This window comes from Phodopus roborovskii, unplaced genomic scaffold (genome assembly GCF_943737965.1).
Source record: "Phodopus roborovskii unplaced genomic scaffold, PHOROB, whole genome shotgun sequence".
Classification (NCBI taxonomy): Eukaryota; Metazoa; Chordata; class Mammalia; order Rodentia; family Cricetidae; genus Phodopus; species Phodopus roborovskii.
This window is the reverse complement of record NW_026125804.1, coordinates 419,928-447,144: the sequence shown is the minus strand read 5'-3', so window position 1 is coordinate 447,144 and position 27,217 is coordinate 419,928. Positions and strand designations below refer to the sequence as shown.

Below are 27,217 nucleotides of genomic sequence, written 5' to 3'. Positions count from 1 at the left end.
AAAGATACCTAGCCTACAATCCAAAATCCCAGAAAAGCTAGAACCCTCTTCCAGAAACAGATGGAAGCCAATGCAGAAATCCACAACTAACCATTGGGTCAAATTCCTGGAGTACAATCAAAGCAAGGGAGGAGTGATAATATGAGCAAAAGAGTCAAGACTTTGATGATGGGAAAACCCACAGAATCAGCTGACACAAGCTAGTGAGAGATCACTGACTTAGGTCTGACAATTGCGGAATCTGCATAAAGACCAAACCAGACTCCCTCAATGTAGGTGACAATGGTGTGATTGGGACAATATATGAGGCCACTGTCAGTGGTTCCAAGACCTAACACTAATGTACAGACAGACTTAGTGGAGCCCATTCTATATGGAGAGATATCTTGCTCAGCCGAGACACAGGGGTGTGGGTGCTTGCCTCAACTAGATGATGGGTCTCCTAGGGGAAGCCTTATCCTCTCTGAGGAACAATGGGAGAGGGGATCGGGAGGAGAGGAAGGAGGGGTAACTGGGATTGGAATGTAAGAGTAATTAATAATAAAAAAAAAACGAGCTTCCCATTTGCTGTTAAAAATGACAGTGTTAAGATGCAATGGACTCCCAAATTAATGTTTGCTTGTGCATGCCTTTAATCCCAGCATTCTGGAGGCAGAGGCAAGTGGATCTCTGTGTGTTCGTGACCTGCCTGGTCTAGAAGAGCTAGTTCCACAGAGAAACTCTACCTCCAAAAACTAAAAGAGTGAAAATACATAGGAATTTAAAGCATGAGCCCACATCACAAACCAGATATATGCCCCCAAAAGATCCCAATCCTAAATCAGGCTGTTCTTTCAGCTGCTACTCCAGGTAGATTTGTTACTAAGCACAGTAATCTGGCAGGTGTATGTAATATCTTGACATTAAGTTTAAACCATAAAAGATTATTCTTACCTGTCCAACCCTGCAAGTGTGAACAAACATCATGATGTATGCATGAGCAGCAGTGAGAGCATGCAACAGAGGTGTAGCCTGAGCTGAGAGGGTAGCATCAGCAACATTGCCTGCACATGCCAGTTCTCGAAGTAACACTGAACCCCCAGGGGATTCAATGGGCCGGTGTAAAGGTTCCAAGGAAGAAAGGATTGAATCCAACTGAAGGAGACCTTCTTGAAGAACTTTGGGTTCATGTGACAGAGTCTGAAAGAATAATAATGAATGTGCCAATATATGTAGCAAATTATATATGCTTATCATGTCTTTAATATTCACAGTGGAAATGACTATTACTTGAACTCTCCCAAATTTCAGTCATGTCACTCACTTTATAAATGGTAATACCAAAATAGGAAGCCAGGAATGATATATTTCACTACCTTTGTATAATAGACTATGTGAGCCAATCACACTTAAAGAATGTGAATGTCAAACAGAGCTGTTGTCTATTGAACTGTTGTATGAGAGGTTAGTTTCAAATTCTGCTTAGAAAGGAGCAATGTTAGGCAAAGTTCAAAATCTAGAAAATTAATCATAATGCAATGTTTATCCCATTTAATATTAAGTTAATATTTTAATAAAAATACAAGTAAACATTGTTGAGTAAGGAGGCTGAGGTAGCATGTGAACTTCAACCCTCACCCTCATACAATGTTACATAAACAGTTGAATCCATCTCTAAAAGTGCAAATGGTAGAGGGAAATAAAGGAGAAAGCAAGTATTATAAAAGATGTTGACTAGTCAAACTATTAATAAATAAATTATATTTTTAGGTGAAGAACTACTTTCACAGCTTATAATGCTGTCTTCTTTCCAAAACAAGATCGATGACTATGAGATTGGCATCAGGAAGGCAAATTATTTTAATAGACAACCCAAATAATACATTTCTTTTCAAGTTAGGGAAGAAAAATTTGGCAATTAAAGATTACCACTTGTTATGCAAAGCTAGAAATTATTTGCCTTCCTATGGCTTGAAATAAATCTATCCCTCCTCACAGAGCATCTTAGAGGTGGGGTAGTTAGATCAGTCCTTTCCCCATGTTCTCTTATGAAAGCACTTTACACCTGCAAAAAGTGAAACAAAATAAAACATTAAATTGCAGTTTCTAGAAATTATTTATCAGGGCACAAAACAGCTGACAGAGGAGCTTTATTGTAATTAGTATCAAAATTCCAATCTTTCTTTTGTTGGGTGGGAAGCAGATATGAAATTACCCTTATAATTCACATACAACTTTTCAAGGACCCCCCCAAAAGCCAATAGTCTGGTGGGAGAGGAACACAATGAAATTTGGAATTCTCGCACTTCCTGGATTCCAACCTTACCACAAAGTTAATAGTAATAATCTAAATTATGGCACTGGCCCGTAATACCAATAGAAAAGAATAGAGCTCTGGAAGAAAACATGACATTCTATATTTAGGGGATGTTTAAGAGAGTGATCAGAGATGGTTTAATAAAACGACAGTCTTTTCAATAAATGGTATTGGGGGAAAATGTATGCATACACAAAAACAAAGTCGAACTTTCTGGATCTCCAAATGTACCAGACCTAAAGACTAAAATAATACAATTCCTAGATTATAGAAATTTCTTGGCAATGAATTCTTGGATAAACACCACTAAAAGCACATAAAAGAATGACAACAGCCATCACAAAAGGTAAAATGGGCTTGGTCAGCGTGAAAACCTTTCTTAGGCCAATGGTATCATCAACCAAGTAAAAAGACAACCCACAGAATGACGATATTTGCAAGTCATGTATCTGAAAAGAGAATGATACCCCATATATACACGGATATTCTATAATAAATAGCAAAACACCTTGATTCAATTAAAAAATAAAGAACATGAATATACACTTAGCAAGATGTACATGTAAACAATAACTCAAGTACACAAAGAAAGCGATGCTCAACATCACCAATTACTACTCAGAATGCAAGTCAAAATGAAAATGAAATACTACTTTATATTCTCTAGAATGGCTGTAATTAAAAAAAAAAAAAAAAAGACAGATCTGGTATGGTGACACTGAAATTACAACCCTTATATGCAGCTAGAAGAAATGGAAAGTGTTCCTTAGAAAAGTAGTTTGAAGGTTTCACATAGACATAAAAATAAGAATTATGATTGATCTATTTCCCTTCAATTACCATCTAAAAGAATTGAAAGGCAAATCTTGAAGAGGTATTTATACACTGGAGCTACAACAGAATTCATCAGGGGCAAAAATGGAAGCAACCTAAATGCCTACTAACCGGAATGGACAAAATGTAGCAATGTCTATGTAGTAAAATATCATACTGATAAAACTGACAAAATCTGATAAACCCTGATGTCACTGTAACCGTTTCAAATACTGTACAATGCCATTACATAAGTTACCTAAAATTCCTCCAGGGTAGAGAAATGAGAATGATAACTATCAAGCTTAAGGAAACAGGGGAGGACAAGTAACTTGGTAAGGTGTTCTGGAAATAAAGGAGCAATGTGGGGATTTTCCCCCTGGTGGGGGAGCAAAATTTGAACAATAAATTACAGATCAATTCATGACTAATGAATCTTGATGAAACGGAAAATACATTGCAAAATGAATAGCGCACACTAAAACCAAAAACGCTACCATAACAAAGCATGAATAAAGCTCAAACACTTTCTTAAAAATACACTTTACACTTGTATGAAATCAAATGACACAACTACACAGCAAATGCAAAAAACAAAAGAAAAATAACTAATTTTTCTATGAGAAATAGTATGAAATATAAAGTGGAACAGACACATATTTATCAATGTTTACCTATAGGTACGAAGAACACATTAAAATACAATCACAGTTGTATTACAAAACTCATTCTAAGAGGAAAATACGTGGCTATATGTGTCTTACCAATATGGATTTGCAGACACCTGCAACAGCCTGACAGGCAGCAGATGTGGGAAAGTCAATGGGCAGATTGGGAAGACCCAAAATGGTAACCAAAGGTAAGAGTCCTTTCTGATTCACAAATTCTTGGCAGTGGTCATCTGTTGTATTGTTGCTCAGAATAGATTCCACAAATTTCATCTAGGTAATGAAAAAGTTTTTGTTTACAAGTTAGATGCTAACACTGTTCTGAAGTAAAAAGCCAGTTTAGCATCAGGACAAAGGCAGCCTTATAGTAAAGAAAATCAGTATTTTCAGTGATAGCACAACTTCAAGTAAACAGGGATATGGTACACACCCAAATCATCCACAAAATGAAGGATTACAATTTCCAGAGGGATTGCAATTTCAGGATCTACCTTTTTAACCATACCAGGAGTCAAGTAATTTGAAAGCAAAGAGAAGCTAAGAGACTTGTTCAGAGCCATGCTCTGAATTAATGGCAGAAACAGGTCTAATACTAAATTGTCTTATGTCCTATATAAGAGTCCTTATAAATAAAACATGAACTCCAGGAATTGTGCTATTAACTAAAAGAAACATGTAAGAGATAGAAAATAGAATACAGCAACAAATGAGGCACAAAAGAAACTATCTGTGGATGTCTTGGGAGTGATTGATTGTATAGAATAAATGCTAAGGGCATTATTTTAATTCTGAGAAAATTAGTACTCTTTGTATTTTCCTATGAAACAGGAAATTACAAGGACCATGCAGTTCTTTTAAAAAGAAAAGTAAAATGGGGGAGGAGGAAATATATTGAACAAATTCAGACATAATACTGGTCTAACACACCAAATCTTATTAAAATTCAAATGTACAAAACAGCGAGCAGAAATATTAAGAAGGCTGGGAGTATTGGCAAATGAACAAGTATTTTCAGTTTTTTAGATCTTACCCTGTGTATTTTAAAGGCCCCAGAGACTGTGCTTTGACAACCTGACACATATTTCTTAAAAGTAAACATCTTAGTTTACAATCTTACCACATTAAGGATGTAATCCATGAGGGGAATAGGAATACGTTCCTCTGTACCAACAACCCTGTTAATAGAAAAGAATAAGTTACACAGAAATTTACTTTCATTGGTAAGTTACACCAGTGAAATAGAACAAAGTGATGAAATGTGACAGTGAAATTTTAGTTCAAGTCCTACTTCTACCCTTTAATGTATGTCAAGACTCATAATACAGGAAAAAAATTGAAAATGGCAATGAAGATAAAAATTCAGAGCATAGGCCAAGCATTGGTGGTATACCCCTTTAGTCACAGCACTCTGGAGACAGAGGCAGGTGGGATCTCTCTGTGTTCGAGGACAGCAAATTACAGGACAGGCTCCAAAGCAATACAGAGAAACCCTGTCTCGAAAAACCTAAAGAATTCACAGTATAAAATGAAAAACCAGACCTTAAAGCACACACATGGTATCACATTATCCCATCTAAGACAAACTTTTGTTATGTAACTTCAACAATATGAAACTATATAAAATAAAATTCAATTAAAAGACCAAATATTTGCTTACTGAAAAGGACCAGGCAGAGAAGCAAACATAAAAAACATAGCCTTATTGCCTATCATGTTAGGTTAAGAGCTTAGAAAGTTGTAGACTTTTAGTTTTGTTTAAAAATGGTTTAAGATTGAGGAATCATCACAGTAAAAGCTGGTCAATGCCAAAATCAATTTCTAAGGCCTCCTTTCCTATTAATCTGTTACTTGCAGGATGCAACTTCATGAATTATACAACAATTGATCAAGGTTTTGCTTTTTCAAATTCTTCAATACTGTATTCTAAATGAGAAGGTGTCTTAGAAAAGACATCTTTAAATTACCTTTTGCAAGAATATGACAAGGGTAAACAACCACACATACATAGTTGACATGAACAGAAAATATATGTCAAACAGAAAAACTAGAAAAGACAAAACCTTTAGTAGAAAATAGAACGCTCTGGATATGGGTCCTTAGAACATATATGAATAAAAGGTGGCAGAGAGAAGAGATAGTAATGCGTATTAGTTAAACAATTGTGTTTAAAAAAAAAAAGAGTGGAAGAGAACAGAGAGGCTTCAATAATGACATATACAAGGCTACGGTTTCGGTCTCAATAAAACTTATAAAAGTGATGGTGAGATGGCACAGCAGAAGACACTCACTATGAAAGTCTAAAAACGTGAATTCAATCCTAAGAATCCAGGTAAGTAGAGAATCAACATCTTAATGTTGTCCTCTGACCTTCCGCATGTATTTGAATGTATACACATAGAGTAAATGAAGAAAAAAAGCTTGCAATAGAATATTGTTTAAGATTTACTTTGTGTGTGTGTGTGTGTGTGTGTGTGTACGTATATACATGTAAGTGTGAAGATAACTGGGGAGGCCAGAGGCATTGGATGACATGGAGTTGGGAGTCAGAAGGGTGGTAAGCTACCCAACAAGGATATTGGGTTGTCCATAAGAGGAGCAAGGTAAGAAATTTTTCTAGCCCTACAAGACTGAAAATATTTCAAAAAAGACTAAAAACTTTTCCTTAACCATAATGTTCATTCCTACTTATAACAACTGCAGCATTCTATTACTTGACCATCTTTCCGCCCCACTCAGACTCATCTTCCTGGAAAAACCCCAAAGATCCATTTACCTCTACATATAAAAGTCCAGATATCATTCTAATTCAGTGATATTCCCTCTTTGTAGACTCCAACTATGATAGTACAGACCCTAGTTAGTTGATACAAACAAACAGAACCCAGATGGTACCTTCATTGTTAGATAGAAGTTGGGGAAAAGAACAGAAAAGGCAAGCCAATAGTATCTTTCTTCACAACTCCAGGAACTCATTCAAGTATCTACTGTTCTTTCCTTCTTATTTTAGTCATTTAAGAAAACTTAAAGTGATCAGTTACATCTAACAGGACTCTACTACAAACTTGTCTCAAGAAATGCCACCCCAAGTTTAACCTCATTTGAAACATCCACATCTCTGAACAACAAAAATCTGATTATCTTAGTAAATGAATCAATTTATCACAAATGACACCAGCAAGCACACTACCATGGTTCCAAAGTTTTTATGTCTGTTGTCCCTATAACTCTACCAGACCATTTTTCTAACTCCAATGTCCTAATTTAGTACCAGATGAAAAGTATTCATATCAACAGCTAAAACATTCATGCCTTTCTCAAAAGTATTTACAGATCAAAGGAATATTTATTATTATGTATGAATGCATGACTACTGTCTGGAAACATCATCTCCATTTCTGACATAAAACACTATTTCATGTGTGCTTGATCAAGCAACAAAAAGGAAAAGTCTACCAAGTTGGCATACTGAATTGATTTAATATCATGAACTAAAATTTTAAGAGAAATAGTTTTCTAAGGCAACCAATGCTATTATTACACCACAGTACCATGACACTACAGAGGAACAAAAGAAGAAAAAGCCAGAAAGAACCTTAAAATTATTTCAATTTTTGTACACAGAGGTAACATTGCAGGTGAAGGGTAAGGGTGTAGCTTATTAACAATGTAGCTGCCTTGTTGAACAAGGCCCGGAGCTAAATTCCTCTGACCACAAGTTAAAAATAAAATGCTTTTTTAAAAAAAGATATATTTATTTATTAATTATATATACAATGTTCTGCCTGCATGTATGATTGTACACCAGAAGAGGGCACCAGATCTCATTACAGGTGGCTATTAGCCACCATGTGGTTGCTGGGAAAGGAACTCAGGCCTTCTGGAAGAGTAGCCAGTGCTCTTAACTTCTTCTGAGCCATCTCTCCACCCCCCAATAAAATTCTTAAGTGATACTAAGAATGAAGTAGCACCATAAGATTGGAAAATGTCTTGTATACACTTACTGCTGATTAGGCTCAGTTTCATTCTGCTGAGTAGAATTAAAACTTTGCATGGCCTGTACTTCTTCTTCCTCCTCATCTTCACTAGAAGCTTCTTCTGCAGCATGATTAGACCTTGGTGGAGGGGCACTAGCAGTACCATCTGCTTTCTGGATGGACGGCTTCTGACAAATGTATTTTGGATCTCTTCCAAGATTACAGATTTCTTCAAGTAACTAAAAGTCAAAGAGAAAAATATTACTTGCATGTAATGAATGAATGGCTAATATTTTGTGAGGATTCTCTATATGATACACACACTTACACCCCATTGCAGGCTCCATTTTTACAAACAAGAGAACAGAAGTGTGTAAAAAGCTAAAATCTTTCAAGGTCTTGTCCTTGTCCTAATTTACCAAGCACTAGTAGCTCATATACTGATTCCAATAACCCGCTAGAATGGCTAGCAAATGAGGGTGAAAATGAGCCTTTGTGTACTTGTTAACCTCATAAGAAAGCAACAGAGAGAACAAAACAGGACAATTATGTTAATTAAGAACAGGATTCTTAATATAAAAAAGACTAGAATTAAAAAATATTTCTTTCTCTTAAGATGTGAACCAATTATTTTTACCATTGGCTTTACAAAATAGTCCAAAAGCAAGATTTAGAAACTAGACAGATTATTTTCTAAAAACTGTCTAAAAGATCAAAGTCAGTCATTAATTCCTACCTTAATGATGGCAGTTGTTGCATCTGTTTTTAGGGTGGGCTGATGTCTCATGAGCTCATCAACAGCACTCCCCAGGTTAGATGCAGTATCCCCTTAAAGCAAAAAAGAAAGAAAAAACAAAATGGTTAGACTAAATAATATATAGAGCCCTAATTTTTTCTGCCATCCTAAGATGGAAAGAAGAAACTGAACTGCTTCTTGTGATTTTTGAGAACCACAGGTGAATGAATTCACATATAAGCCTTGATCCTCTAAATCCACAAGTCTGAGCTATTCTTATGGAAACATAAGAAGAAAATAAAGCACAAACAACTCTTTGGCTGTCTTTGTCAAGAATTACCATGAGTAGAATACTGCAGTGGCAGATCAAACTACAAAATACACTTATATTTATGAGATGGGTGTGAGGGGCTAAAGAGTGAGAGTTGTTATGTGGTTCCCTCACCATGTTTCCCAAGCTGGATTCAAACTCCGGACTCAAGTAATTATCTTGACTCAGTCTCCCAACTAAGAATGTATACTTTTGCAATCAACATTTCTCCAACTCTTACTTTCTTGCTCACCAATCCAGAACCAAACAGAGGAAAATCTAATCATCCGTGATTATTTTAGAGAAAATATGTTCATAACATCAGACTCCACATTTCACACTTTTGTAGACTACAAGGTGGACTTGGAAATATACCACTAGTCCCTATATCTGTTACCAACCTCAGGACAGTTAACTATTCAGAAGATTGGAAATACTATGAGGAGAGAGGCTAAGGATGAAGTATTCCTTCCTACCTGTAATAATAGAATATATGGTGATAATTCCCGTTAAGCTGAGCATACCTAGCCAGAGAAACGATGTGCAGTCAAGGAAAACTTTCCTTGCAAAAGCCAACTTTCTATTATAAAATGAAGAGTAGCAACTAACCGAGGGGATCAGAGCTCCTCCTCCTCCGCATGGCTGGGAGGTAATCAGGAGACAGAAGAACTTTGAAGAGGCGTTCAAATGGTTGACATTGTACAAAAGACTGAAGACCTCGGGCATTCAAGCAAAGGGCACTGAATACATTCGGGAGGGAACCTAGGACTTCTCTTGTAGCAGGAACCTAGAGAAGACAAAGAGGATTTGAATGCAACACATAAAAGTTCAGATAACGTATGCAAGGAAAATATATCTAGGGTTACTATGCTGATAAAAATAGGAATAGAAATTTTGGCCACCAGGTCCCAATTGGATTCAACAATACATAAAAAATGGATAACAGTTTTTCACTTAGTAACTTAATTTTTCACTTGATTCTTGAGCATGTGCAAGTGTATCTTAGGAAAGCAATATGCATAGAGGAATACGTAGAGTGGTAGAATGAACTCACATCTTTGATGAGCAGTGCATGCAGCATGACATCTGTCAGCCCATTGTCCTGGAGTGAGGACAATAGCGATGGCTCTTGAAATACAAACACAGTCACCACTTCAGTAGCTAAAAACAAAGTTGAGTAAAATTAAGGGAAACTGAGACTCTTTCCAGCAATTAAAAGCAAACAAATAATCCAGTAAAAAATGAAGTGTTTCGCTGATTACCCTTTAATATATTTTACCAGAATGTATTTATAACCAAAGTTATGCTATTCTGTAAATTGCTATCTTCACATGTAATTGGGAATTTCCAATCACCATAACCCATTTTTGGATGGCTGTATAGTACTCCATTAAATATATGTATAATTATGTATATAAATAATTCTTTCCTGCAAAAATTGATGTCTCTAAATACGTAACTGGGCAAGAATTTAGGATGCAGGTTTCCTAGGGAAAACACAAACTCAACATTATAATGTACATAAAAACATCCACCTGACCACTTTAAAACCCTTAATATTCAGACATGTGTACTCAAGACTAACAGATTTTTAAGAACCTGATAATCTGACAAAAAGGTATATAGTGGCAATAAACCATTTAAGAACAAGCCTGTTAAAGGTAATATCTAATTCCTTAAAAAAAACCACATTTTAATTTAAGAAGGTGAGTGAACATATAATATTTATACTAAACAGCAGTGACATGGTGTATATGTAACAATTATTTGAGACCAACAACTCTCAGTGGCATACGGGATTCCTTTTTATAGATTTATTTTTATTTGACTGTGTGTGTCAGTGTAAGTATATGACAAGTGTGTTCAGGTACTCACAGAGGCCCTTAAGCTGGTGTTACAAGCAGTTGTGAACCACCTGACAAGAGAGCTGGAATCAGAACTCTCTAGTATTTTGGAAGAGCAGCAAGTGCTCTTAACCACTGAATAATGTCCTTAAAGGTCGACATTTGGGATTTTTTTTTTATTGGTTAAAGGATCCAAAAAAAAAACAAAAAACAAAAAACAAAAAAAAAACTAAGTCCTTTTTTTGGATTATGTCTGTTTGGTTTGGTTTAACATAGCAAATTCAATCTTGATTAAACAGTTGGTAAAAACCACATAACATCTTTAATGTTTTTCAGAACTGATACATGTTTTGATATTGTAATCTTTAGTGCTAAGAATGCTGATTTCTGTAAATGTGAAGAATGTTTAGGACAATTTCAAAATTTGCTGGTGATGCTGTACTAATCCCAAGTCAAAATTAATTTAACATTCCTCTATTAAACTCAAGACATCAACTAATACAGTATTTTTGTTGTGTGTTTTGGCTTGGGGTCTCATATAGTCTAGGATAATCCTGGATACTCTTGCCTCTACCTCCAAAGCAACAGTATTAATTACAGACCAATAGTCATAATGTCCAGCCTTAGTTAACAGAAATCTAACACAATCTAAACAACAAAACACCAATTTGACGTTTATATGTTGAGGAATGACAGTAGGAAAATATTAGGGTCTTTTTTTTGGGGGGGGGGCCACAATTAAACCATTGTTTTTGAAAGAGCAGAAAATTCTACACACAGTAAACTCACTTGAAATTCTGAACTTATCTTAAATCTGAGCCAAGGTGCCTCATGCAGTGTTTGTTAGCATTACATGATGTGATGCCACACAGTGTAAAGAGTACATGATTCATATTCAGAAAAAAAAGGCTGTGATGCAACATGAATATGTACTATCCGAGTACCTTAAACTCCATACACATTTGCGTTCAAATCACTGCAAACTATTTGACGCTCTTATATTCAGTTATGCAATTCCTTCTTATGTAATTATGACCCACAGTTTAAGAAGCTGTGCCTTAACTGACTGTTTTTACTGTGCAATCCAAATAAACACATTATTAGCCTCTCTTGGTTCCACTAATCATTGAAACTTCCTTTCTCATTGTTACAGATCTTGGGCCATTAAAATTTAGGCTAAATGCCACAAATTCTCCATGTTGTTGGTCCTACCCAAGCCCTAGCCTCCCAAATGTGTCCTAGACTCATTGCCATTGGTAATCTCCAACAAGTAAACACATCCTTTACGTTGGCAAAACAGATTATATTGTATCCTTGTCTTAATGCATTAGAAAAACCTGTGACCTCAACTATGCAACCCTTTGTACATGTGTGTTTGTGATATACTTTTTTTATTTTTTAATTTGTTCTCCCATAATTACATCCTGACCAGTTTCCCCTCCCCCTCAACTCCTCTTGCCTCCTCCCTTAATTCACAGATCCAGTCCTCCTCCAGTTTCTTTTTAGAAAAGAGCATTACTCCCAGGAATATCAACTGAACACTAACAAGCCTTTCTTTGTAAACTGTGCTTTATACCATGCTACTACCAACACTATTATAGCCTTCAGAATACATTAAGTCTCCTTTACGATTCCCACTGACACTGACTGATCAAAGCACACAGTAGAATCTGGGCATGGCCTTAAGTCTTATCCAGGCTGAAGGACTAATACAGACATAATGGCATGCTAAACAACATCTACCTAAAACAGTAAAATGGACAGTGGTTTCCTAAGAGGGTTCCAATTTTGCTCACTGCCTTAGTTACCATGAACTAATAACCTTAAGTGGTATGACATCCTAACAAACTGTAACTTGTATTTCTTTATTCCCCTTTGTGGCCACGAATGGGTCTTTTGACACACACACACAAATGGGTCTTTTGACAATGAACAATCCATGGTGTTCTAAAGCCTGGGATTAAGAGTGAAAACATAATGGGACCCACTGAAAACAGGGGTCTTCCCCTGATTATACTACTCTGTATGTATCAAGAAAGGTCTAAACTCAAATATTTTCCCATTGTGATAAGATTTTAAAGATCTGATAACTAGAAGTTACATTTCATGGCAAACATCTGTTGCTTAAACAGACACCTAAAAATAGTTGTTTAAAAGGGGGAGATCTTTAATTTCTAGTAACAGATGTTTGATGGTAGTTCTTGATCTCCAAAACTATTGAAGGAGATGTCCTTTTAAGATCCAGGATGTCTGACACCCATTAAACTTAAAAAAAAAAACAAAAAAAAAAAAAAAAAAAAAAAAAAAAAAAAAAAAAACAACCTTATCTCCAGCCATTACTGTACAGTATTTTGATTTCAGGTAGCATGATCCTGCATCATTTGAATCATGATCTCAGAACAAGATTCTACTACTCAAACTGCTAATCCTTTTGGCTTATACATTCTGTGGCCACACTTGTTTGGTTCATTTTCCTCGAGAAATTATTCTAGGTGCTGGAGACGTACCTTAGTTGGGAAAGTGGCTAGCATGCATCTAAGCCTAAGATCCAACCTAAACACAACTTATCGTCTATAAGTGGTGATGCATGCCTGTATTACTATCATTAAGGAAGTAGGCTCATGAGGATTAGGAACACAAGATCATCCTATGCTATGTAGCCAGTTTAAAGTCAGCCTAAAACATGAGATCATATCTCAAAAAAATAAACGTATTCTCAATCTTTTGTGAACACAAGAATACTGACTTTCAAAATTTCAAAAGCAGAACACAACACCAAGATTTGGTGGCTAGCACAGGATTATCAAGCCAGCACTGTAACTTACATAATTCACAACCAAGAACGTACAACATACTGACTAACCACTTATTTTAACTCCAGAGTCCAATCAGCTCTGGTTTCCTCTTGTTTGTCAGCCAGTCCATACATCACTATTCTATAATCACTACTCACATCTACTTTCTTAGAATTGACACACAATATCTACATAATACACTGCAAAACTAAACTTCCAGCAGGAATTAATAGCCACTTCCACAACTTAGTCTCTCTTTGAATTCAATATTCAAACTGATTATAGAGCTCTTCAGGTTAAGCAAGCTATGAGGCACATCACCAACATCAGATGGGCTACAGAAAATAATGTGCAGAGCACTTACCTAGCACGTACTGTACCATCACCTCCACACCTTCACTACTCTAACCCATCCATCCCCCCCAAAAACAAAACTATATGGCTTTGTTCTGAGCTTCCTTCTTCTAGAGTGCCACATTCTCATCCACTAACCTTTGAGTTCCCTACCTATGAAAGAACACATTTTTAAAATGTCCTATCCAAGTATCACTTAAAGTTCTACTCTTCAAAACTAACTATGTGAGGAAAACTTTCCCTAATCTGATAAAATTCCTATAAGAAAATTTCCTAACTGGATAAGAAAACTGAAAACTTTAACGTGAAAGTTCGGATTAACCTCATAAATTTCCCTTATAAATTTACAAAGAAGGACAAAGCAAAGAGGTCCTATCACTTGAATTCAACCACAACATCTTTGTGTAGTAAGATTGGGGGGAGGGGGGAAGATAGCCCAGCATCACACCTTAAGTCCCAGTACTTGGGAGGCAGAGGCAGTCAGGTCTCTGTGAAGTCAAGGCCAGCCTGATCTACAGAGAAAGGTCCAGGATAGCCTGGACTACCCAGAGAAACCCTGTCCCCACCCAAAACAAAAAAAGGAAAAAGGTAATAAAGACGACCTTATTTGCAGACATCAATAATATACAGAATTGTTCTAACTACCTAATAAACAAGTGAACTTTGGAAGATCACGAGAGAAATATATGGACTCGATTGCTTCATCAAAGAGGCAAGGAAGTCATAATAGTTACAAATATGTTTGTAAAATGCATATTCTACTAGGTCCAAAGAATCTGCCACTTCTACATCTCCCACTAAATTTCTTTATAAAATTTTAAGTAGTTTCCATTTGCTCTTATGATCCAGAGTGGGATGGAGTTGAAGGCTTTGTCAAAATGGGATAATACTTTAGTGGTAATCTATATTCCCAGCTTTCAAAGTGCTCTAAAGGCTTTTATGTAAAACAGAATGGTCTTAAACTCAAGTGATCTGTCTGCCTTTTGACTCCAAGTGCTAAGATTATACATGTATGCCAGCCATAACCCAAGTTTCAATCCTACTTACCTAAGAGAAAGAGTGATGGGCCATAGTATTCTGCATTGCTGATGATGTGTTTCAAAGAGGTAGGCAGAGAACCATCCATTACTAAGGGAAATATGTACAAAGACTATGATCAGTCTGGGAGAGCCATGAGGATAAAGAGTGATAGGTATGCTAACCACAGTAAATTAATCTGTTTCAATTCCAATGTAGTGGCCTCTACTTGATACCTTACTAACACTTTATTTTGTTCATGCAGCAAGCTTTAAGAGTAGGCCAAAATAAGAACAGATATGGAGATTGCAGGAAAGAAGTGGTAATAGGATAAGAAGTGAACAGAGTGCAAAGGTGAGAAAAGTGTCAATAACCATCATGTTCAAGTAACAAGAAGCTATCAATTTATTAAGTATGCTTTATAAAAGGTTAAACATCAAAAAATAACATAGAAAAAAGCTTGATAATCAAAAGGTCTTAGAACGCAGTATACAGAATCAAAATACCATGCCGTATGCCATCAGAGAAAGCAGGGTCTTGAATGGCCTTCTTAAGGAAATTCAACATTGATTTGAGAAGTGCTGCTCGTTGTGGAATACACTGGACTCCTGGCACAGGAGAAAGGCAAAAGTATCATACTGAGCTCACCATTAAATCACAATCAATAGGTACACAAAACACATATTAAAAGACCCGTCTATATCTACTAAAGCAAAACTAGCAGACATTGGAAAGAGTATTTTGAAAGTGGAAATTAAATCACCAAGGATGGCACAAGACCAGTATTAAAATTAGAGACCTAAGTAAAAAAAAAAATTATTAAAAAGTAAAAAAGATTCAACTTCCAAATTTACTCTGTTCCTCCCTTGGATATTATCATATCTGCCCTCCAAAATGTCTGTTTTGATAATCAATGTGTGAACTGCCAGAAGACTATATAATGTTACAGGATATGTTCTTATAAGATAACCTCAAATGTACCATTAAGTGCCTCCTAAAGCTCTCTTCTTCACGAGTTTAATAAGTCAGTCACTGTGAAAGACTGTGTATCTATGTGTCTACGCACCAGGACGGGGTCCAGGGCCAGGGCCAAGGCCAGGGCCAGGGCCAGGACCAGGGCCAGGGCCAGGGCCAGGGCCGGGGCCAGGGCCAGGGCCAGGACCCGGGCCAGTGCCAGAGATGCTAGTGCTGCTGTTGGAACTTGATGCCCTTAATTCAACATCCAGCCGGTGCTCCATAGATATGGACGAGCCTGGACTGCTTTCCATAGTTACATCTGCAACTAAAGTACAAGTTATGATAAAGAAACTAATTAGAATAAAAGGTACTAAGAAAAGAAAGACTTCTGAGAAAACTTCTTCCACCGAGGAGATGAACGATGCAAAACATGCAACTTTGTAGGTAGTAAGTAGAGCCTAATAATGGAGGTTAATTAATAAACATAAAAAGCACTGAAAGTTAAATGTCAGTGCTCATAGGGAAGAATGTCTATGATACATAATGATCACTGCAAGTGTCTGTCTTTGTGTTCTAAAGCCTACATACATGTAAATGTGAACATAGAAATGATATTAATAAGGCTGGAAAGAGCCACAAACTAATAATAGCTATGTAGTAGGGTTAGAAGTGAGCATGAACATTTCCTTTATACCCTTGAATAAAATAATTTTAACAGTATAAAAGCAAATACTTATTCTCTTCAAGTTATGAAATGTAGTAAAACACCCTTTAGTGTTTACATTTTGAAACACCTACTTACACAAGACATAAGCAAAAACTCAATTATGTAACCTTTACAATGAATACACATTTTCTTTAGGAATACTACACACCTACTTGGATTAGTTTTAAATACTTGCTTCCTGGTCATCAGTTGGCAAACTTAACTTAATCAAGCATTTCAGATTATCAGAATCTTTACCGAGCACTTACTGTTCAGCTCATGAAATTCGACAATTACAGATTTATAGTGGATAGCCAAAACATTACTTATCAGCAGTTAGTACATAACACATTTTACTCAACACTTCAGGATCTCACCCGTGCACTTATATGTCAAATTTCCCAATAAAACAGAAACTGAGCAGAAGGGTTTCTAGGGACACCAACATGCACAGATAAACATGCTCAAAGTAAAAGTCAGGAAAAAAAGGAAAAGTATACTACTCTTTATTTTTCTAATAGCTTTATCATAAGAAAAAAATAAATACCTGCATTAATAAGTTTGGCCATTAAGAAAAGACTATTATAAATTCTTATTGGGGGGGGACCAATTTTAATGCTATTATGAATTATATATTGTGAGGGGGTTGGAATTGTCAAAAAAAAGACACAACGCACTTAAAAACTAAGAGGATATGGTTTTATATTTCTGATCTTATGGCGTTTTTTCAAGATTCCATTTAAGAATTCATAGTCTTCATGGAATTTGCCAAGCTTATATGAAATATCCAAGATATATATTACTGAAATAGCAAAAACAGACAATATTCTAACTATGGACATCTTGTATTTTCATAGTATGAATAAAATAATAAAAAACATTAAGAAACATCAATTATTAAGTGATTGATTTGTAATGAATTTAGTTTTTAGTGACTTTAGTCTACTGCAGCTCAACATCTGCTTTACCTCCCAGCTCTATTCCAAATTCATCATCACATATATTTAAAAATAAAAATGTTGAAAACCTGTATACCTCAAACTTCTGAGGAAGAATTAAAACTCAGGTAAATAGAAAAATCTCATACACAAAAATATTGACTTAATAACTTCTTAATTACCATCCATATCAGTCTCCATTTCTTCTCCTTCTTGAGTGGTACTAGGTCTCTGGATCTTTGGCTTGATCACAAATGGGCATTCTTTTCGGCACAAATCTACTTCATGCTATAATCAAAGGGAAAATAAGAAGAAAATCCTATACATTACAGGGATTAAGTAATTCTGATTAACAACTATCAAGCAGAATATAAGCTCACTTTATAGAAACATAAAAAAGATTAAGATTGTTTCTTAGAATAGTTAGGACATTTCCTACACTCAGCACTCACTGGAATTCTATCAAGTCTATGCAAAATGATCCTTAGAAAATTAATACCTCAAGTCTATAGATGAAGATAGAAAGACCACTATGAGATTGAAAAGCTGCCATGTCCAGGTTGGTAATGAGGTCAACCACTCTAACAGCTCTGGTGACGAATGTTATTTGGTCTTGTTCATCACCAAGAAACTTTATGACCTACAAGGAAGAGAGAAAGGAAACACAATTACTAAAAGAGCTACAAAAATTATATTACTTTGCAAAAATAAAGTATGGGTGTTCTTGTGACAAAGCATAGTATGAAAGGGGAAGGAGGAGGACAAATGCCTGAAGTTTTGTGCTTGTCATGTAATAGTGCTATTATGTGACTGGACTCAACCTCTTGTGAGGCAACAAGATTCATTAATAGTATTAAATGAAATTTCTGCTAAGTTTAATGCAAGCCAAAACAGAAGCAAGAGTCATTGTTATCAGAATTCCAACTAAAAAAAAAAAAAACAAAACAAAACAGACTTAATATTAAAACAAAACTTTACAAATATCCATCCTCATATAAATTTTTCTTAGGGTAATACTTAATGTCACATTAACATGTAGCATTGTCTTGACCCAAGGCTTCCAGACTATCAAACTATGCTGGATTATAAGCATATCTTAATATTGACAATAGCTACATTTTTGTTAATGGGGTAGCTACAACTCAAACTTTAAGTAAAGCTCTTCTAGAATAAGATTTCTATTCTATCTGCTCACTATAAAACATTTAAAGCCTGTACTCTTATTTTCCCATAAACATATTGGAAAAAAAAAAAAGAGTACCTTTAGTAAGGCTTCCATCATTCCACAGGAGACCAAAGCTTCACCACCTGCATCATAACTGGCCAGATGGTATAAAAAGGAGAAGAGAGCAGTGGCAAACTGGTGGGGATATGGGTCCATGGAAGGATCTACAAAAGAAATTAGTAGAGGGATAGAAAATTAGAATTTGGAATTAAGCTAGCAGGTCATTAAAACAATAACAATGTCATTCAGGATCTTTTTGTTCCGGGGATAAATAACTACCACCCAAACCTACCAATCATGGCCTGGATGCAGTTCCGTACAAGGACAGGCAAAAATCCATGGTAGGACGCAGTTCCAGTACAGTCAATAATACTGCTGAGCTTGGGAGTTCTCTCCAAATGCACAATTGATGTTAATGTTCGCAAAGAAGCAGCTTTAATTTCCTATGAGAGTACAAAGCAAACAGTTGTAAAAACTACATGGATAACTAAACCAAGGGACAAATATCTCAAAATTCGAAATTTAAGTAATTTTATTGGAAAGTGTTTTAGGAGCTAGACACTGCAAATCTGGCATTTATTTAATATTCAAAGAGAAAGAAACAAAAGGTCGAAGCTTCCTTTCTGGGACATTTTCTAACTCCTTAGTAAAAACAAAAGGCAGGTAAGTATGACCTTGACATATAGATAGTACTAATACATACTTACCATAAGCTGCTTATCTGTTATTTGAAGGACATCCACCAACTCCTCTATCAATCCATTATACAAGATACTATTTGCGGACTCCTGCAAGGCATTGGAATAGACTGCAAGAAAGAAGAAAAGACTTTGGCAAAAATGCAGTTATTAAGCCACCAGTGGATAATATACTTTCCAATTTGTACCAAAGGGTAAATTGCTAAATTGTGACAGTATGTGGTAAGATCAAGACACATATTTCCTTGCTAAAATTATCAGGAGTCTTAACAAAGATTTTAGGGGGAGTTCTGTAGGAAAAATAGCAACAACAGTACTTCATAGAACTGTAACTATGCTTTGGATATGCTTTAGTTTCTTTACCTGTTTTCACCATAAATGTTTTTATAATAAAGAGTCTTTTTATGGACTGTAGTAAACTAAATCATAAGTCTGATGACACTACCAAAAGTTAAGAATGAACATAATCTAGCCAGGTGTAGTGGTGTATGTTTGAATCCTAGAATTTGGTGACTTCAAGGACAGCCTGTTCTACCCAGTGAGTTTCAGGATAGCACAAGCCACATAGAAAGAACCTGTCTAAAAAATGCAGGTCTAATATACTTTGGCTAAATTGTACACTGAAGTGATAGTGCACATATACAAAGAAGTAAAAACTGGCTGAGATATGGCCGCATTCATTAAGCTTTTAAAAAAACATTTCTGGGTAATTATTATCATGCCAGAAGTTAAACAATGATTAGACACAAATATGAGAAAGGATTTGAGGGCAAGGTGCTCAGCTTCAGGACTAGGTAAGCAAAAGCTAAATAACGATAGGTAACACCAGCTATGTTTGCTGTTTTTATACCATCTAATGTGACTACCATGTAACAACAGGTTGATTTCCAGGTTTTCTTTCAATTCTTAAAATAGCTCATAAATATTGTTCCAATATGAAGTACTGAAGTTAACTGAGAAAATACAATGTGCGGCTATATAATCTTCAGAACCATGGTGAGGGCCTTAAAAAAAAAAAAAAAAAAAAAAAAAGGACTCCACATAATGATGAAGTCTTTGCAGGAAAATGGATGCAACTCTTGTCATGGAACATGTTTCCACTTATTTGTGTGTCCTGGACTATAGATACTTAAAATCACTTATGTACTGATGACATAATAGTGGAAGTGAAACTGGTGAATAAATAAATGAAAATGGCTAAGGAGGAGAGCAGAGAACTATAATGGGGATTAACACTCAAAGTACATTATATGCTTGCATGAAAATGGCCTTAGACAATCCTGAATAATTAAAAATGAAAAAGCCTCTATGCTTTCCAGTTTACTAAATCATAGTAAGAGTACTAACTATTAATTATTTTTACTAACTATTAATTATTTTCAGAATTCATAATTATATACCTGGAAGTATGGGAGAACTTGAACAGGAACCCTCAATAGAAAGGGTAAAGGTGGCAAAAAATGTATACTTTCTTTAAAAGCGATGATAAGCAAAGCCACATGACATGGAAATAAAGGCTTTAGTTTTTCTGATACACAAAGGAGCTACCGAATAATAAATGCAAAGACTGTGAACACAATTTTATAATTTAGATTATTATAAGAAAGCCTCACAGTGGTAAAGACAGATGGAATTTATTAGGAATCAAGTTCAAACTGCCTAATTAGGACCTGTTAATTAGTGTTTCCTTACCTAATATAGATATTGCATGCAGTCTGGCCTGAACAGCTTGTAATCGTTTTCTGTGATTAGAGAAGCCATGGGCCAGCCGTATATGAGTAAATAAGAGCATCTGTAGAGATATAACTTACATTAGAAAATCGTAATTACAAAGGGTTTGTTGTTGTTTCTGGGGGTGGGGGGAGATCTTACCTTTCAGGCTGCTTGGTAAAATTGTTTGTTGCTATTTGCTAGGCTATCAAACTGAACCAGTATTACCTACTCTGAGATTAGTTGACAAAACAGGGATACCCAGTATCCTAATATTTCAAGGTAGCCAAGAATAGTCACTACACTGATAGACAATAATCAAATAAGAATTCTAACTTTTTACTGGGCGTTGATGTTGCATGCCTTTGGGAGACAGAGGCAGGCAGATTTCTGTATGTTCAAGAGCAGCCTGATCTACGGAGTGAGTTCCAAGACAGGCTCCAAAACTATATAGAGAAACCCTGTCATGGGAAAAGAAAACCTAATTTTTATTAAATAAAATATTTGTTCACTGCCGAAAACATCAGACAATAACACAATTAAGTTCTCCTAAATGTATCCAAATTTGAGAAAGCTATCACCACTACTAGACAAATCATTTGAGTTGCCTTGCAAGTTTATGTTTCCAAACTCTCCTAAGGTGCTAGGAACTTAGTACTGACCCCAGAAGAGGAAACTAACACCTAGGTAGCTAAATTCCCATGGCTAGAATCCAATGTATATCAGTTTTGCTATGTTTTCTGCTTGACTACCACATATCATTAGTATATTTCAAAAACCACAATATGCTGGGGCATTTTTCAAACATATCGTACCTGCTTATCCTTAGGAATGCTGTACATTTTGGTAAGAGATTCCATTATTTCAGAAGGGCTTTCTGAAATCTGTTATTAGAAAAAATTAGTTAGGAACAAAACTTCAACCAAAACTAAAGCAACGAACCAGTTATCAAAGAACCCTCTTACCTTGTCAAGTTGTTCTATGTGAATATAATGTAGTGTATTACTAGTTGTCTGAAATTAAAATGTTAAAAGATTTGTTAGGGTCAACAAAATATCCCTTAAGAGCCACCTGAGAAGAAAATGTCATTGTTTTCTTTAAGCCAACCTTTTAAACTCAAGGTAATTTCAGAGTCATCCATTCCCCACATATAATAGACACTTCTTTGAAACCACCCAGTATTAAACTATAGCACCACCAGGCATATCCTATATTCAGTGCTCCTTTGTAATCCTTGGCTAAAAGTCTCCACTATCTCAATATTCATACCAGAGACGGAATCCGTAAGAATTCCCATGTTTTAAATTCAACTTTAATCTAAAAAAATAATTCAGGGTTCTTCGTAGCTCACCCAGGAATATGGAACAACCACATCACTTAAGCAAAATTTTACAGGCAACATACAGAGCGTCTTACAGGCTGGCTTAAATACAGAAACCTGAAACACAACTATCTGAAACAATAAGCAAAATTTACAAACATGGCACTGCCCAATAAAAGGAGTGCTATTTTTTGGCAGGTTCCACCATAAAACCTAATTGTGTGTGAAGAGAGGTAGACATATAATTAATACTTACTTCTGAAGTTTCTTAGGTACATCTAGTTTCATAGGACAGTGACCCAGGTCAAAACATTCCATCATTTAAAAACTAAGACATTCTAGAAACAATAACAAAACAATCAAACTCACCCTCTTCTCAATTTTGACCTCAGCTCCAGGGTCTGCATAGAACTCAAAGTGTAGTGTGGTTGCGCTGGGTGGGTATTTCTATTTATAAAAGAAAATAATCAGACAGTGAGCTTGAACTGATTTAGGCTACTCAGATACCTCCACTGCCTTCTCGTCCTCAATGAGCTAGCCATTTGAGCAACACTGTGGCAGCAATATATTCTATACCAGTGGTATCTTTACTCCCTTGCCCTGATCACAGTTCAGATGGCATGTGTTTGAAAAGGAATGAGAAAACTGGAGTTTATAAATCAAACAAAATCTGTTTTTACTCTTTCTATTAATACATCAATTTTGACTATACTTATTCTCATGGTAGGGTCAAGTATGCACAAGAATTTAAGAAAGAATGAAGGACAAGTATCAGGGTCAAATATAAAGGGACATTCTTATAAAAACTTGATTCCAGCCTCCTCATGGTACTTTTTCTATTACTTCAAGCACTCCCTTTCTATAACCTTCTAGAAAACCTTTCTTTTTCTGCACAGGACTACACCAAACAAAATAAACTAAACCCTCAAAACGTATTTTTTGTAACGCCATAAAAATAACATGGCATATGAAATTCCAGTAATAAGCACCCTGATCATTGAGAAACATTCCCTTGGCCAGGCAATAATGGCACACAGTTTTAATCCCAGCTATGGGAAGGCACAGGCAGACAGATCCTTGTGAGTTCAGGGCCAGTCTGATCCACAGAGAAAATTCCAGGACAGCCAAGGCTACACAAAAAAAGCCTGTCTCAAGAAACAAACAACAAATAACTCACATTCCATTCCAAAAAAAAATGACTATAAAATTGGGTTCATCATGTGTATATACTACATAAAATACAAAATTTTCATAATCTCAATATTAACACAGGCAAGGACTAAAACAGCTAACAGATATCTTAGCATGCATAATTAGGTTCAGAATTAACTTACTACTCTTTAAGATATTGGAACTGCAAATAAATTACAAGATATTACCAACATTCATTCACAACAGTTCACCAACAACATCTTTAAGCTAAGTAGGAAAGTAACCTGCTCTAATACATACATTTTCTGTGACAAGAGCCATACTAGTAAGGAATGAAGTTTTCCAGAAGATGAATTAGTTAAATTTGATCATAACCACTTATGTTAAATATTACAAACTAGGCTCCAGATGTGCCTTACAGATACCTCTACTTGCAACATAGGGGGGCAGCCTAAATCCATAACCAGAACTTGGGTTAGAGGTAAACATGAAAACATGCTGAACAGTATTAAGTTATTTTTCTAATATTTAAAAAAATTTTTCTGTATGACAGTTTTGCCTCCATGTACATCTATTGTGTCATGTGAGTGGCTATAAAGGAATTAAGAGGCTATAGATGTCTTAGAACTAGAGTTACAGATAGATGGTTTTGAGTTACCATGGGCACGCTAGGAATCAAACATGGGTCAACTGCTCTTGATCTGCCATGACTCCAGCCCCCTGTATTAAGTTCTAAGTAATCCTCAAACAATTGCCCCCAATCAGCTATTCCTGAATACCTCTCAAAGTTCTGATAGTTGTGTGAGAGCACAATTACATGCGTTTTTTGGTTTGTTTTTTGAAATTTCATAGACAGGCATCATGTGGCCAAAGCTGGTCTTAAACTGGTGAACTGGTGATCGTCCTCCTGTCATATCCCAAATACTCAGATTATAAATGTGCACTACTACTCCCAGCTTTACTTTCTGGGATTTAAAAAAAAAACACTATCAGTATGATTCAACAAATTCAGCTTCTTTTTCAGGACTGGGTATATGAATACTACTCTCTCTGAGAATCTTTAAAATAAGCACAGAAGAAGAAGTTTTATATATTATTTTTTCCTCAGGTTCCACAAGGGTCCTAATGTTAAATTTATATAACATACATTCATTGTTAATGTTCAGAAAGAGACAATATCTAATATATCCCAAATAGCTACTCACCAACATATGCAAGTCTCGGCAACATTCTGCAAGTCCAAAGCCATTCTCCTTTCCACCCCAGCTCTTAGAAAGGAAAAAAACATAGTGTTAACACAAAATGCTTATGGTCTTAGGCTTATGTTTATAAACTTTAATGAGAAAACATTCATCCATATAAAAAATAAAACAAAATCTAAGGAAGACTGAGAAGCAAAGCAAGGTTTTGTTTCTAATGGCTGTTTCTTCAATGATATCTATTTCAAGGTTCTTTGAGGGTACTCAAGGTAAGAGTGCATAACAGCAACACTAGCTACTGCATTCCACATGTCTGAATTCATGCTTGCTGACATTCAGTTATAGCTGGCCTTTCTCACCAGGGTGGAACCACACTTTTTCTTTACATGAGCCAAATGTGTGTGTGTGTGTGTGTGTGTGTGTGTGTGAGAGAGAGAGAGAGAGAGAGAGAGAGAGAGAGAGAGAGAGAGAGAGAGAGAGAGAGAGAGAGAGATACACACACACAGTATTAGCTTGAATAGGAATGGTTCCCAGTGACATACATTTTAATGCCTTGGGAGTAGCATTAGGAGGTATATAGCTTTGTTAGAAGTGTGTCACTGTAGGTAGGCTTTGGGGTTTCAAATGCCTAATCCAGGCCCAATGTTTTCTGCCTTCAGGTCCAAATGTAGAACCTCAAGCTCCTTCTCCAGTATGTCTTACATGCATGCTGCCAAGTTTCCCACCATGGCTAAAAAGGAACGAAACCTTTGAGCCTGTAAGCAAGCCCCACTTAAATTAAATGTGTTCCTCTATGAGTTGTCATCACAGCAATAGAACAATAACTATGACACTGCTAATGAAGTATAAAAACTTTCAAACAAGTACATGTGATAATGAGTAGGACAGTTACTAATAACTTCCAAATCCTAAATTCCAGCCACATAATTTTGCTTATGGACCAGCATGCAGCATCTCCTCAGGCCTTAAAAAAAATTAACAGTAGATGCAAGGTCTAACTGCATATCTCTAAATGGCCTAGTCATCTTAGCTACAACCATGAGTTTTAATAAGCTACTTCTTGCCTTAAGGCAAGACATGCCTGGCCCAGCTCCAACACAAATGCCTTCACCTGATTCTCATAAATACAATGTGTGTTCCAATCACTACTGTGTGTGTATGTTCTCATTATTTTCATTCTTTAGAAACATAATCATGTCACAATCACTCTAGTAAATCTATAAAACAGTGTAGCTCTCTGAAGCTGCCATTCAGACATCTCCATTATATAATACTACTGATGAACAAAATCTACATAATCCTAGTAAAATAACCTTAGAAGTTCTTATTAACCCAGAAGCAAAGAATACAGAAAATAGGGGTCTTTTTTAATTGATTCTCCAAATGATGTAATATTTATTCTCTTTAGTGAAACCATATTGTAGACCACAGGCTCATATGTTTGAATATTTGGTCACCAGTTGATGTAATTGTCTAGAAAGAATTAGGTGGTGTTGATGGAGGAAGCGTGTCACTAGGGGTAGGCTTGGAAGTTTTAAAAGCCTGTGCCATTCCCAGTTAGCATTTTCTGTCTCCTTATGTGGTTCAAGATATAAGCTCTCAGTTACTGCTCCAACACTTGATGGAAAGCTCACCATGATGATCACAAACTCTAAACATATGGAATCATGAGCACCAAATTAGATGCTTACTTTTAGAAGTTGTCCTGACCATACTATCTTATTAAAACAATTGAAACATTACTGACAAAAGTTGGTACCAGTAGGTAACTATTGCTATGACATGACTGGCTTGTGGCAGTGGAGTCCCTTTCTTCCTGCATGGAGCTGTGGAATGTCTGCCAGGGAAAGTTGCATATAGGAGTAGAACCAGACCAAAACAGAAGTATGTTTGCAGTCAGCAAAGGAGGCAAGGCAAAACCTTCTTCGTCATAAGTTATGTTATTATAAAACTTGGGAGTTTGCCTTCATGGCTTTCTATCTTGCTTTGGTCCAATATTTCCTCCCCGTGTGTGAGTTCATGTGCGCGTGTGTATAATGCAATATTGTATGTTGAAAGAATTTAATTTTATGATTTTGACTTATGGGGGTTACATACAATTAAAGAGACTGCCTTGACTCACAGAAAAGACTGAAATTTTAGTTGTACTAAATGCCATGTATCTAAGGTGGCCGAGGAGTAGAATGTGGTGGTTTGAATGAGAATGGCCCCTATACTATAGGTTACCTTTGAATACTTGGTAAGGATTAATGGTTGGGTAGGCTTTGAGGTTTCAAAAGCCCATGTCAATGTCAATTAGCTCTCTCTGTCTAGTGCTTGTGGATCAAGACTTAAGCTCTCTGCTACTTCTCCAATGTCATGCCTGTCAGCAGCCACACTCTACGCCATGATGGTCATGGACTCTTAACCCTCTAAAACCATGAGCCCACAAATAAACTCTCTTTTACAGTTATCTTGGCTATGATGTTTTATTACCACAATAGAAATGGAAGACACACACTAAG

The 27,217-nt window shown here is 36.0% G+C and overlaps 1 protein-coding gene across 8 annotated transcripts in view; it reads right to left on the bottom strand.

Annotated features, from left to right (window-relative positions):
- Huwe1 (HECT, UBA and WWE domain containing E3 ubiquitin protein ligase 1) overlaps positions 1 to 27,217 on the bottom strand; it is a 101,696-nt gene that overhangs the window by 62,817 nt on the left and 11,662 nt on the right. For 7 of the 8 annotated variants that reach the window (XM_051178682.1, XM_051178686.1, XM_051178687.1 and 4 more), the window contains exons 5-24: positions 24,720 to 24,782; positions 22,732 to 22,809; positions 22,007 to 22,054; positions 21,857 to 21,925; positions 21,024 to 21,123; positions 19,341 to 19,441; positions 18,926 to 19,076; positions 18,670 to 18,797; positions 17,908 to 18,048; positions 17,591 to 17,696; positions 15,874 to 16,089; positions 15,314 to 15,415; positions 14,838 to 14,918; positions 9,852 to 9,958; positions 9,407 to 9,584; positions 8,488 to 8,579; positions 7,779 to 7,990; positions 4,895 to 4,952; positions 3,874 to 4,050; positions 934 to 1,179 (exon numbers count right to left, since the gene is read on the bottom strand). In XM_051178682.1, the coding sequence (XP_051034639.1) occupies positions 934 to 1,179; positions 3,874 to 4,050; positions 4,895 to 4,952; positions 7,779 to 7,990; positions 8,488 to 8,579; positions 9,407 to 9,584; positions 9,852 to 9,958; positions 14,838 to 14,918; positions 15,314 to 15,415; positions 15,874 to 16,089; positions 17,591 to 17,696; positions 17,908 to 18,048; positions 18,670 to 18,797; positions 18,926 to 19,076; positions 19,341 to 19,441; positions 21,024 to 21,123; positions 21,857 to 21,925; positions 22,007 to 22,054; positions 22,732 to 22,809; positions 24,720 to 24,782 (2,454 nt within the window). The remainder of the gene's footprint in view (positions 1 to 933; positions 1,180 to 3,873; positions 4,051 to 4,894; positions 4,953 to 7,778; positions 7,991 to 8,487; positions 8,580 to 9,406; positions 9,585 to 9,851; positions 9,959 to 14,837; positions 14,919 to 15,313; positions 15,416 to 15,873; positions 16,090 to 17,590; positions 17,697 to 17,907; positions 18,049 to 18,669; positions 18,798 to 18,925; positions 19,077 to 19,340; positions 19,442 to 21,023; positions 21,124 to 21,856; positions 21,926 to 22,006; positions 22,055 to 22,731; positions 22,810 to 24,719; positions 24,783 to 27,217) is intronic. The other variant, XM_051178688.1, reaches the window with a different exon arrangement.